Source organism: Oryctolagus cuniculus, chromosome 14 (assembly GCF_051225735.1).
Source record: "Oryctolagus cuniculus isolate XC-2025 breed Fujian yellow rabbit chromosome 14, ASM5122573v1, whole genome shotgun sequence".
In the NCBI taxonomy this organism is placed as follows: Eukaryota; Metazoa; Chordata; class Mammalia; order Lagomorpha; family Leporidae; genus Oryctolagus; species Oryctolagus cuniculus.
The window spans coordinates 23,366,539-23,380,912 of NC_142880.1; the positions used below are offsets into that span (position 1 = coordinate 23,366,539).

General features: G+C 36.1%; 1 protein-coding gene across 2 annotated transcripts in view; it reads right to left on the reverse strand.

Annotated features, from left to right (window-relative positions):
* Window positions 1-1,057: 1,057 nt before the first annotated feature.
* Window positions 1,058-14,374, reverse strand: part of ST8SIA4 (ST8 alpha-N-acetyl-neuraminide alpha-2,8-sialyltransferase 4) — a 100,667-nt gene continuing 87,350 nt past the window's right edge. For both annotated transcript variants that reach the window (XM_002713936.6, XM_089313065.1), the window contains one exon: window positions 1,058-5,377. In XM_002713936.6, coding sequence (XP_002713982.3) covers window positions 5,095-5,377 — 283 coding nt within the window. In that variant the 3' untranslated portion in view covers window positions 1,058-5,094. The remainder of the gene's footprint in view (window positions 5,378-14,374) is intronic.

The following is a 14,374-nucleotide window of genomic DNA, read 5'->3' on the forward strand; positions in this document are numbered from 1 at the left end:
AGTCAAAATCACCAAAACTCCTACCAAAATCCTGAAAACTTTCCTATAACCTCAAAAAGTGGAGTTTTGTGTGGTGAGATCTGATTGTATTCCAAGACTAGAAAGGAGCAACTTACTGTAAATAGATGTTTTAAAATAAAAATGGTAATTATGCAAATTTAAATAAAGCTTATATTCAGCAACCATTGTTAACAGTCCATTGTTGGTTTCTAGCAAATGTTTCAAAACAGCAGAATGCTAAGGGTGACCTCTTGAAACTACAGTTTAAAATTTCTGAAGAAAACAGTACAGATTCTGCAAACAGTATAGATACTTGTAAGATTAGAAAGCCTAGGAAGATCTGAGCGTGCAGTTTTCCAAGATTGTCTCCTGGAAGGCAAACTGCAAACAGCAGCAAGTGCAAGCTGAAGGGCAGCCGTAGAATTTGCCACGGGTAAGGAGACATTGGTCTCATTAGCCATGAAGCTGAGGTCAGTGGGGTATGAACTGAATGTAAATGATTGAGACGGGTGCAACAGGGCATTCCCTCAACCACAACAGAATGTAACACACAAAACCGTTGAGAATTTCCTAATGTTCACAGGGCAACAGATACTGTTCATATTCCCATGTATACACTTTAAAATAGTTTGCCTGACCACAATATGGCAGGGGCTACAGAGAAGACAAAAAGTGCTTAAAAATCCTTGCTAGAAACCATCACCTGGTGCGCATGGCTGACCTAAGTGGTTAAGACGGGACAGGCATCCAGTATGAGTTCCAGTCCTAACTTCACTCTCTATTGCAGCTTCCTGTTAACCACACCCTGTGAAGCAGTAGGCGATGACTCAAGCAGTTGGATCCCTGTTATTCTTACAAGAGATTCAGACTGAGTTTCAGGCTCCCAGCTTTGACCTGGCCCAGGCCCACCCCAGCTGTTGTAGGCATTTGGAGAGTGAACCAGTGGAAGGAGCTGTCTCTTCTCTTTGTGTCTTTCAAACACAAAACAAATGACTACCTAATATTGACAAATAAAGTGAAGCTGCTGGGTTGAATAAAAGAGAGGAGGGAAAAAAAATGAAAAAAAAAGGACTTAATTTATTTTACAATTTTACAAATGATAAAGCAATAATACCAGATTGCTATACACAAACAATAGGGTAACAGTGTTGAACAAAATGAACCTGACAGAATAAACCTTATCTTTCAATTCCACAAATGGCGTAAGAAATACTCAGTAGCAATTATCCTGTGCAGCAATGCTCTCTCTCTGTAAACTCATTTCTCCTGCTATCTATATACATTTGAAACACTTGTGCTTTTGCCTACACAATAAAACAGTATTTATTTAAAAAGTGCTACTTAAATGAGGAACACAAGGCCTGGGGCCACAATCTGAAAACTGTAATTCCAACACATTGCCAGCTTGAAGAATTTTTTTTTCCTTTTTCTTTTATTTTTAAGATTCGGACATACTAACCCTTATTATAACTCTAGGTATGAACAACATAGAATTCAGTTATAAAGTAGATCCTTCTTAAAACAGGTTAGCAACTGAAGTCTCAAAAGAACTTTATTCTAAAGTGGTCTTATTTATTTCCAGGGCTGTTCACAGGGCAGACCCTGAAGGTATCAGCATAACACAAATCTAGTGTGTACATGTTACAGCTCAGTGTGTATGCACACAGATAAACATATATAACATTGTATATATGCATCACACACGTCTATTTGTACTATATAGTTATACCTATAGCACATATATAATAAAGTATCTATTTCTAGGTGGGCTTTATTTGGATTTTCTTTCATCAGATATGAACAATAACCCTTAGTTCTTTTAAACATTGGTATATTGATAATGTTTGATGGGGGAAGCTTACAAACTCATGGAGATAACAACTAACTATATATAACTCTCCCCACATCCTTCCACAATTGTAGATACTCCTTACAATAACCACATGAAAACAACTCTTTTATGAACCAAATACCACGTTATGTGCATTATGACTAACTGGCTCAATTAGAAATAAATTACTTTGTTTACCCTTTCCCTGTGTAGTAGCTTGTTAACTAGTTGGTATGTACACTACCCCTAGCAGTATTTAAATAAATTGCTACTGTAAGCATATATATATATATAGAAATTCCCATTAGCAATGGATGTACAATTCATATGATATACAATACATGAAGACCGTTGAATGCCCAGCACCTTCGTTCAGATAGAAAAACTTCCACAGTAGTTTCATCAGTCCTGTGGGCTGAATCATTAGATTTGCCCAGAAAATTTGTTACTGATTTACTGTTTATTTCAGCAACTTAATATTAACTACAGAACAGGCTGAATACTAATGATGAAATGTTTCCATGGCCTATTCAAGTCCACAGCACAGTAAGAACCATGGTGTCTAAAGGGAAAGGAGAGTTCACAATCTGCTGCCTCAGCATTGTCAGATGCAGGTATAAACTGTGAAGGAGAAATAAAAACTTAAAGCTGTGTATTGATGACATTTCCCAAACAAAACAAAACAAACCCAGATATTTCAAGTATGTACTTATAGATAGATTTTGCTATGATTCCTTATGCCCCCTTATTAGATAAGTCTCAGCTCTTTTTCTTAATCTTGTTGTTGGCCTTTGATGATGTTTTGCTCTAAGAGAAGGCCATAGCAGATAGCCAAGGGGGAGGGCAGATGGACAGTTAGACAACAGGGAATGAAATGATCTTGTACAGTTTGTCTTCTTTGAATACTAAATACCTCTCATTGAATTCATTCTTGAGTATTGAAAGTTCCCTGAGATGAAAAAAGTAGTCTCAGCCGATACTGAAGCCCTTTTGCTAGCGGACCATTTTCAGAACTGGGCAATGTATTTAGAGAACACAAAGCATAGAGAAAAAAAGCCATACAAAGAAGCTAAAAAGGCACTACTCATTGTTTCTATGAGATAAACAACAACACACACAACAGTGAATGGCTGAGGTGTGTTTGCTGTGGCCTTACATTGCCTTAAATGTGTTTGTTGAAAGCGCAGTGAAATTGACAGGGGACCTTGCTGCTGTTTTTAAGACATACTGCAAAGGAGTGCCAAGAGGTGGCATACCTGTGAGAACTGACTTGTGACTTCTAGATATTTCCATTAAATTCAAATTCTAGGTAACTATGACAACTTACCTCTGCAAATAGTCCAAACTATGATTCTACAAAATACTTGCTTTTGATTTGTTAAGCAAATCAGACTTTTAAATTTAGATTAAAAATGTATCTAATTCTTTAAAAGTTTGCAATAGATAAGAGTTTTCAACTGATAAAATTATATTGATGTTCTATTCATTTTTAACTATCAATGCCCTATATGCATTCAACTTTTCTGTTTTAGAGACACATGGACTCAGAAAATATAATCTTCTGTATCCCAAGGTTCCACCATACTCTTTAAATAATACCCTATGGTATTTAAGTATTGAGAACTATATATTTGTGAAACATCTTTTTCATAATTACATATATTTTTCTTCATGTATTTATTCATTTCTCAGAGTACCTTCCCTATGAAACAGAGCATACATATTCCCCACGCTACTTCTTGTTTCCTCACGTCGCCTTCCCCAAGAAACAAGAAGTCATGTAAGTTGTTCCAGGCCAAAGTAGAAGTGAGAGCACAATGCTTCTGCTTTCTGCAGAAAAAGCTACCTTCAGAATCACCCACCAGCAAAATATTACTTAGGAGAACACTGGCTTATTGGCCAGTTCTATAACATATTAAACTGTTTTAAAGCCACTTTTACTAGAGATTTCATGTGTTTAAAAACACACTCATGATAATGTGGCTAATTTCAACTACAGAAAAATACTGGTCACTTGAATTTAAGTGCAAAATCTTGACACAGTTTCATGTTAAACCTCTTAAAAGTAATCACTTCTGCTATGAAAACAATAGTCTATTAATCATGTTATTTCCACACTAAGAAATTTAACAATAATATCAAGAGTATGGCAATCTTTCTCTCAGAATAAAAAAAGGATTATCAAAGAACTGGAAGAGCCATTTCATCTACATCCATCATTTATTCTAATGGGTAAAATGCTGCCAAAATTATTATGAGATGTGAAAGGTGTGGAAGTCTTCCTTTTAATAAAAATAAAATTTGAGCTTAGATATTTTAAAATATTTGGAGACAACTTTCACATTATTCACATATTCATGTTGATAGACTATTTTCATGAAAGGGAATGGTTTGTTGTGTAGAAACATGAGCGTAATCTTTGGTACCCAAAGTTCATTTTTTTCCTGTTAATTTTACCATCTCAGATGACATGGAACATCTTTCCTTGATAGTGGCTCACTACTACTGAGTTGTGCAGTTTAACTGGTACCTTCTACCCACTGGAAAATAATCTGGCGGTTTTGAGTTGTGCAAAATAAATAAACAAAAAAGTCTATGTGATCACTCTTTAAAAATACAACTTTAGAAACAATGACTTGAAGTTTGCTTTTCCTGTTCATATGTATCTCATTTCTGTATCGCAGAAAGGATTTCTAAGCACCCCAATACCCCAACTAAAAGAGATTCCAGAGGAGGACGAACAAAAACATAAACATAAAAACACAACATTCATGATCAGACTGAGTCCTGGCTGAAGGCATTTACTTGTTTCCTCTTGTGGAATTGACGGCTCGAACAGTCTATGTGTTCGTTTCTGCTGACAAGGATGGGACATTGCCCAAGGCTGAGTTGTGTTCCTAGGTTCCTCTTCTGATGTGCTTGGTGTTGCATTTGCAGCCCAACAGTGATGACGTATTTGCGTCGTTAACTAATGACAAGTGCATTGTTGGATCTTGTAAACACTACTGATTATACATTCAAACTGTATTCTTAGTGGAAGTGGCACTTACTAGGACCCTTGAAGTCAAAATATGTAATTTTAGAGCACTTTGCAGGTATTTCATCAGCTGGTAGTGGAATTCTCCAGTGAATGTCCTTGATCAACCGTTCAGTTTACTGGTGAATGCTGAAACCCAGCCTGTTTTGGATCCTATTTTCAAATCTTCAAAAGCATCTTCAGAAACGAAGTGCATACTCAGTCTGTTTCTGTTTTAAAATGTGCTTTATTGCTTTACACACTTTCCTGTCGTCAGTTTGAGAGCTCCTCTATTATGTAGCACATTCAATGTTTTGAATTCTAATGGCATTCTGTGAGGACTTGCATTGGAAAAGTACCTATATTTTAAGTCATCATAGTAATGATATTTGACAGGCTTTCCATTCAAATCCTTAGGGAATGGCCAGAATCCATACAGGTGAATTTCATCACAGAATCTTGTAGCAAGAGTATACATGAGGAGACCTGTGCTGGGTCGTTTGATGGGCACTTTGTTTGTCAGCCAGTAACTGGAAGAAACACAATGAAAATTAGAAGAATTTAGAGAGGCATCTCAATGCACCTAAAACAAGGACACTGTGCAGAATACTTAAAAGGTATCTTTATGAATAATACTTTAAAAGGATTACTGGAGAAATAATGTTTTAAGCATTTAGACATTTTGAAGATTTTACTGTATCTTTCATTATCCTTTATTTACTTGCTTGTTCATGAAGTTATATAGAGAACCTGGAACATAGGTAAATATTCTGGAATCTCACAATGAAAATGAATTAGTAGAAAACATTTATATACAATGTCCAGAGTTGTATTTCTCAGAAAGGGTTAAATATAACTGCAAAAGGCATGATGAGTGAGTTAATATTAAGAAATCCTCCTATGAAATATTTTAAACTACAACTATAGAATTTTTAAATATTGGATGTTTCGACTAAAAATCTCAAGAAATACTTTATCTGCATAATGTCAACTGACACGTCCAATTCTAAATGTCCAAGTCACATTTTATTAAACCAAATGAAAATATTGCCTCAACCCACATAAAAATAACCACAACTGGGGCAAGCATTGTGACAGTGTTAAGCTGTCACCTGGACAACTGCATTCCCTGTCAGAGTGCCTGATTCTACACTTGACTATTCTGTACTTCTAAGCTAATGTGCCTGGGGGGCAGCAGATGATGGCCCAAATGTGAGTTCCTACCACCAAGTGGGAGACCTGGATGGAGTTCCTGTATCCTGTCTTCAGGCTGGCCCAGCCCTGGAGATGGTGAACATTTGGGATTGTGAATCAGTGGGTAGAAACTCTCTTTCTCTGTCCCTTCCTCTTTCTCTGTCACTCTACCTTTTAAATAAATAAGTAAATAAATCTTTCATAAAAAAGCAGGATAACCACAACAAAACACAAATTGTAATTCTAGAATATTGACCAATGGTTCACCATAGTGCAGTTTAACTTTTAATTAAATAGGTAAAATTATTTGAATGCTGATCAGTATTTTATACTATTCATTTACAAAGGCAATACAACGCTTCAAAATGTTCACATCCATCACTGTTGACTAACTTTGGCCTGAAAGCATGCAAAACCACAAGTCAATCATCATCTGTAGCCAAGGGCTTTTCCACCACTTCTTGGCAAATTCATGTCCTTAAGACATCAACGTCATCTGAAAATAACTAAAAGAGGAAGAGTATGGTTCTTTCCTTGCTCAATTATAAAAAATGCATTTAGTAAGTTATTGGACTTGATTTTTGTTTTTAGTATTATCTGCTGTTTATAGAAATGTACACCCTGCTTTCCTAAGTCAAGAGGAATATTTTGTTAAGATTCTGGGCATTGATTGCTCTAGTCAATACAGTTGCTTTGATTTTACATATTTCCTAGTTTTCTTTTTTTCTGACATATTTTACAATGCCTTTCAAGGGACACCAAATATATCTTATGTATTGAATATGCAAAGTAAAACTTAGAGAGTTGATGGCTGGCCTGGCAGTTAAAGACAGTTGGGACATTCATGCCCCATATCAATGTGCTACAGTGTGAGACTCAGCCCTGCTTCGGACCCAGGCTTCCTGCGAATGCCCACCTCAGGGGGCAGTAGTGATGGCTCCAATACTCAAGTCCCTGCCAACCATGTTGGCGATGTGGATTGATTTCTGAGTTCCTTCTTTGAGCCTGGCCCAGCTCCTGCTATTGCAGGCATTTGGGGAGTAAAGCAGCAAGATGGAAGATGTCTGTTTCTGTCCTTGTCTCTCTGCCTTACAAATACATGGGAAGAATATAAATCAAAAAGAACAGTTACATGTGATTTTCCTTCATTTGCTTATAGAAATGTTATACTCTCAAACATCACTAGACACATCAGAAACAGAGAAGGTACACTTGGCCATTAGCATTCTCAGTTTTATCCTTCTTTCCTGCCCTTATCAACAATCATTTACACATTTACATTTTTCTCTTCTCATTCAGGAAGGCCACAGGCTACACATTTTGTGTTTATGTAAAATGAGTAATAAATCTCTCCTTACCAAAATGGCTTTGATGGTTATGCTCTCCATAGGAAAGACTTACAAGTTTTCAGAGAGGAAAATCTAATAATTTTCTCATAACCCAAAGAGTAGCTGGATGAGCAAAATCACCACCTGTAAATGGTTTACATCATGAAGAAACTGCAGGCAGTAATTCCTTGCAAGGCCTAGGGCTGTACTGCAGTCTGCAAGCTCCGAGACTGTAATGTGGCCTGAGAAAGCAGGTGTTCTTAGAACACGAAAGGGTTATTATACCAAAGTTTTCTGAGTGTGATCTGTGTGTGATTACAAATGTAAAGTGATGAAGTTGGTTAGTTAAAACTTGTGCTTAGAGGTACATGTTTGGCTCTGTAGTTAAGACACCGCTTGGGACACTGTCACCTGGGATCCGGAGACCTGGGTTCTACTTCCTATTCCAGCTTCTTTCTGGTGCTAACCTTGGAATGCAGCAGATGATGCCTGTAGTACCTGGCTCCAGAAATCCACACACAAGACTAAGACTGAGTTCTGAGCTCCTGGCCCAGTCCTGGTTATTTTAGACATTTGGGGACAGGAGATTCTCTTTCTCACTCTCTCTCCCCCTTCAGTCTCTGTCTTCCCCATAAGTGAAAACAATTCAAAAATATTTTTACTATATTTATTTAGAAATTTTGGGGGCAGCATTGTGGTGTTGCAAGTAAAGCCACCATCTTGAGACTCTGGCATCCCATATGGATGCCAGTTTGTGTTCAGCTGCTCTACTTCCAATCCAGATCCCTGACAATGCCCTGGGAAAAGTAGGGGAAGATGGCCCAAATGCTTGGGTCCACAGAACCCACATGGGAGACCTGACGGAAGTTCCTGGATCCTGGCTTCAGCCTGACCCAGCCCTGGCCATTGCTGTCGTCTGACAAGTAAACCAGTGAATGGAAGATTCTCTCTCTCTCTATCTCTCTGTGTGTGTGTGTGTGTGTATGTATGTCTTTTTCTCTCTTTGTTGTTCCGATTTTCAAATAAATAAATAAATATTTTTTAAAAATAAATTTTTTGAAGTAGAGGAAGTAAATTCAACTCTGTAAAAAATGATTATTTCCAAAAAAAAAAAAAAAACCCCAATGCCAATGATTGGGAATAATTTTGCAACATGAAAGTTAGGCTGCAAATTATGCTGATTTTTTTTCTAAGAGGGAAAAATCTAGCAGGCAATAGTATAATGCTATAATATCTGTATGCAACTCCAAGATTCTATAATCAATAAGTATTCCCTATTTCCTACTTCTGGAGAGATTTCCTGGAATCTATATAATTATAGACAAATAGGAAAACATTTGGATGCAGTACAAATTGGAAACTGTAATGTAAGAAAGAAATGCTGAAGGCAAAATTATTGCCTGAAGTGGTTCAAAACATTGTGAGAGATATCCAAGAAATTAACTTTTTTTGAACACCGAATCTCATGAGAAACCACAAATAGAAAAATCATGTTAAAGTTGGGGGAGTGTTTTGAAAATGCAAATAGGAAAATTAGAAAGTATCCTATGAAAATAATGGAGAGACTTTGGAAATCTGTAATATTTTTAGAGAAACAACACAAAATTAATGCCACTTATGCTGCTGATTTCTTAAGAGTATCATAAGAAAATGGCCTTTAATCAATGACATCAACATGCAACAAATAAGCTGAGGAAACCTTATAGAATAATTAAAGCCACACAAAACTCTGTGAAATTAAAAATCATAGAAGTTGACCAACTACAATCAATATGAGTTCTTCTTACAACTCTAATGCTGTCCTTGAAATTATGCAGGCCAATCTAAACTACTGAAATTCAATGTCTGATCACAAACAAATCCCATATGTGAAAAGAACAAGATTGGATATTCTTTTTTACTTCTGTTAGCATAATCAGTTAGATGATATTTATCAATTTTAGAAGTCAAATCTGACAGTGCAATTTTAAAATCCAGGCCTGAAAGTATCTACCTGACATTTTAAAACTATAAATTTTTATGAAGCTTATCAAAATAGAGAGAATATTAGTTTTATATCCCTATTAGGTAACACTGAAATGAAAGCAGTATATTAATAAATAAGGAAAAATTCACACTAATTCAGTACAATGTGTTCTAATTTTTATCTTAAATTCATATCTGTTATAAATATAAATTTAAAATTTGGTAATGTTTTCAATTCATCAAATAATCTTGGTTGTTACGTATGTAGTTTCTTTCAAGTAAATCATTTTTTGAATTGTAAAAGCAATACAGGCTTCCTATAAAAAATCAAAAGAAAAAATGTATCAGAAAGAAAAATATTATCTATAATCTGGCTGTAGAGTGATAATTACTTTATTTTTTATTAAAGATTTATTTATTTATTTGAAAGTCAGAGTTACACACAGAGAGTAGAGGCAGAGAGAGAGAGAGAGGTCTTCAATCTGATGGTTCATTCCCCAATTGGCCACAACAGCCAGAGTTGCGCTGAGAAGAAGCCAGGAGCCAGGAGCTTCCTCCGGGTCTCCGGTCCAAGGACTTGGGCCATCTGCCACTGCTTTCCCAGGCCACAGCAGAGAGCTGAATTGGAAGTAGAGCAGCGGGGTCTCAACCCAGTGCCAATATAGGATGCCAGGCTTCATTTAGGGCTCAACAGCACCGGCTCCAGTGATAATTACTTTAACACATGCAGCATTCTTTGCTTTTCTGACTCATTTGGTCTTAATATATATCACATTCACCGACATATATAGAACATTTTTTTTCATCAATTAGGCCAAATTTTTTACTGATATCCCTTTATCTCTTCCTCCTTTTTTTGTTTCTCTTTTGTTTAATATTATAATGCTCTATCCTGCTGTAGCAAGCAGATTCACTCAAAATTTTATGTGTAAATTGAACACTGACAACTTTTTATTAATATGATAGTCCCCATAGATGTTACTACTCCCAGCATGCAAGCTCTGGTTAAGCAAGATGTCTTACATAGTCTTCCTCCAATTTGTTATCTCAAAACTTGGAATGCCTTTCACCACCAAATCCATGTGCTGTAGAAATCCGCATTTATGGTCAGAAGTCTTGGATTTGAATCTGTGACATAACGCTTAGCAGTTCTCGGGAAAGTTGCTTCAGTTCCTTGAACTGCAGTTGGTATTAACACAGAGGATTGTTGCGATGATTTAAGAGATAGTAAATATGGAACACATGACATGAATCTTGCCACACAGTAGCACAATTTGAGTTTTCCTTTAACACGCCCTCAAATAACCTATTCTTCAACCCCAATCACAAATTTCAATTCCCTTTTGGAAACGACTGTAAATAAATATTGGCTGGACAGTTGTGGTTATGTCATTAAATTTAATGGATATGCTTCCTTAGTTGAGAAAGAGAAATATTTGATTTGATGACTTTGGGGTTTCCTCTCTCTATAAAATTCTATTGTGGTTTTAAATCATCTCTCCTCACAACAGGGTGTGAAACCCTTTTACTCCTACTCTGCTTCCTCCCCACCATTCTTATTCCTTTACCTTCTATCAGGTTGTAGTGCATTGCAAAGCAGAGAAAGTATTAATTATTACTTCTTAACTTCAAATAGAGAAAATCTTTAAAATTTGATTTCCTAATAAAATCAGACAATAATCACCTGATAAACCAAAATAACTGATATTTCAAGCAACTACATTTTTAGAAAGAAAAGCCAAAAATGTTATATTTAACAGCTGATGAGACTTTCCATTGAACATATTGGCAAGTGAGAAATATTAATTTGTATTTATGTTTAAATGAAAAGTCTGAGTTAAGAGTGATATAAGAATTCTTCCTTCTTGAAGTACTACTCTTCTCACAAAAAACAAACATGATACTTTTCAGAAGGTGAACATAGAAGATGGAATCTCACTGAGTCAACATTTCTAATTATAATGCTCAGTTGCAAGCAAAATCTGGAATGTGGAATGAAGCATATAAACAATGCACCTTTGCATCATTGTTCAGAGGAATCTTCTCTTATATATCTCCTCACAACTGAATTTTGTCTTTGGTTCTATAAGAAGACTCTGTCAAGGATAAATAATATGATTCCTAGATATAACAGGTTGACATAGTTTGAGATGTTATAAAAGAATTAGCTTTCTACAATTCATCTTTGTGGGGGATATCTTCATTTTCTCACCTCTACTCTCTGCCTCCAGAAATCTACAAGAGACCATCCAAAATGTTATACTTTTCATCAAAAAACATTACTTGGTGCAACTTGGGACACACTAATTTGGAGCATCTCCGCTGTTTTCCATCCATTGTTAAAAGTGTGCTTTCTTGGGGAGGGCACTGCAATGTAGTGGGTGAAGCTGCCACCAGTTCAAGTGCTAGCAGCTCCATTCCTGATCCAGCTCCCTGCTAATGCACCTGGGAAAGCAGCAGAAGCTGGCCCAAGTGCTTGGACCCCTGCACCAACATGGGAGACCTGGAAGAAACTCCTGGCTTCTGGCTTTGGACTAGCCCAGCTCCGGCTGTTGTGTTGATGATTGGCCACAGATGGTTCACTCACTCTCCCTCTTTCTTGTTGTAAGTCTGATTTTCATATAAAATAAATACATTTTTTAAAAATTAGTGCTTTCCTTCTGTTCTAAGTATATACTATATAAAATTGATTAACTGCATAAAGTTTAATTTTGTTTGAAATTATTTTAATAAAATTCATATTTTCAGATTATGAGATCTCTGTTGTGATTAAAAAAAAATGGTTGATAAACTCTTTAAGGGAAAAAAAAAACTTCCTGCACTGTGGTATCATTAAATCCAACATGAATTCTTCCTTATGATAGACAGGAAAGGAGGGACAGATCTTAAATCTACTTCTGATGTGAAAAAACACAGTGGTGAGAGACATATTTATGAATTTGGCAAATTAAGAACAAATCAATAAGTAAAAAGCCAATTTGTTGAGAGAGTAATAAAAGTGATAATTCATTGAGAAATTACAGTAGATTAGATGGGGTGGTAAGGGGTCTACATTTCATTTTTCATTTAACTCTCACTATAAACCTATGAAAGCTGATAGGGCAGCAGGGGGCAGGGGGTGTTAAACTGGGATTGTGGATGACATCACTAGAATTTTAGTTCATTACTATCTGGCAGTAAATGATTTCAATTTGAATTTACAAGGAGTTGCAAACTTTAGCTTCTCACTCAGCTTGGAACAGAAAATCCCCTTGGGACCATTTTCAACAGAGTTCAGTGCGGTATAGGGGAAACACAGATCTGCATGGTATATTGGTGATTAAGAAGCTGATATCAATAATGATGTATTTTATACATGAAGGTATTTTTGACTTTTTTCCCCCTAAGGGATCCACTTTTGGCATGCAAACTCTCAAAAGCATTTGAAGTCAGAAGATGATGTTGTAGTTTCAATACGTAGCTTACTTAACCACATAGCAAATGCCAAAGTCTGTGACCTGGTATCAAGGGACAAGAATTTCCCTGCAGATTTGAATAATGCTTCTGAAAGTATTTTGCCATGTCATTACAGTGCAAGCAGAAATTTGTGACCTCAAGAGGCCAGCTGTAAATGTTTTCCTCTTATGTGTCATTTGTACACAGAGCTCAGTGTTGAGTTGGTGATAAGAAAATAAGAATTTTTTTTCTACAAAAGCCATTTGTGTATATATATACACACACACATATATATACAAATAAACAATGTTTTTTTTTCAAAATGTATAAGCTTAATTCATCAGAAGCATAGAAGAAGAATGGCAATATTATTTGAGGCTCAGTTATCTCTATACTGTACTTGATACATATGTATAATATTTGATGTCTGTCATAGGAGTTAGCCTTTGCTCTAAGCTCTTACTTCACCCTATTGCTTTTTTATGTGGCCATGTACATTGTTAGGTTGAGTTTAGAAACACTGTTAAGAAGTTCTATATCCACTTATATTGGTTTGATCAAATGTATCATATTTCATTAGAGATCACAAAACTTATTATTGTAATATTAGTAATTATATTGTACATCATGGCTTCACAGTACTTTTATACAGTTCTCAAAAACTCTTAGGATATATGACATAATAAATATTTACATCCTTACTTCATAAAAGGTGTAGTTGTGACTGAATAAATATAACTAGGGGCTGGAGTTGTGGCAGAAATAGTTAAGCCACTGCCTGCAATACCAGCATCTCATGTGAGCACCAATCTGAGTTCTTGCTGCTCCACTCTCAATCCGGCTCACCGCTAATGCTTCTGGGAAAGCATTGGAAGAAGCCACACGTGCTTGGTCCCCCGCACTCCCATGGGAGACTCAGATGGCGTTTTAGGCTCCTGGCTTGGGCCTGGCCCAGTCTTGGCCATTGCTGCCATTTGGGGAGTGAACCAGGAGATGGAAGATATCTCTCTCTCTCTATCTCTACCTTTCAAATAAATAAATAAATAAATCTTTTTAAAACAGCAGATATTGTAATTAGTCCAATTTTATTCAAACAATGTGCTATACACTCCCATGCTGGTAAAAGTTCAGCAGCAAATACTGGGTACAAAGGCTAAAAGCCACTATTTGTAGCATTTGTCAATTTCTGTTATGTAAATATTTCAGTTATTACTGATTTTAATCTACCAACCTAACATTAGTGAACACAGAGTTGGGAAGAGATGGTACAATCAGTTCTAGTAATTCAGTACAGCTAGCTTCAGTACACTACTCCCTGTAGAAAAGAGACAAAATATTATTCCTCCTAACCTATAGGCCCACAGTCTTTGAACAAGGAAGGTCAATATTAAAGACACTTTTTTTCCTGAGAAAATTAACAGGTATAAGTTTTTGAAAATAGGGTGGCAAATGCTACTCTATTTTTGAAAAAAGGAGCCTCACCACGTATTAATATAAAGGTTCATCATTGATACCTAATGAAAATATAAAGAGCAATGATGCTTTGATTTTATCTTATCGTTCTCCATACAACGCTGGAGACCCAGTTGTCATTTTATGCAGCTT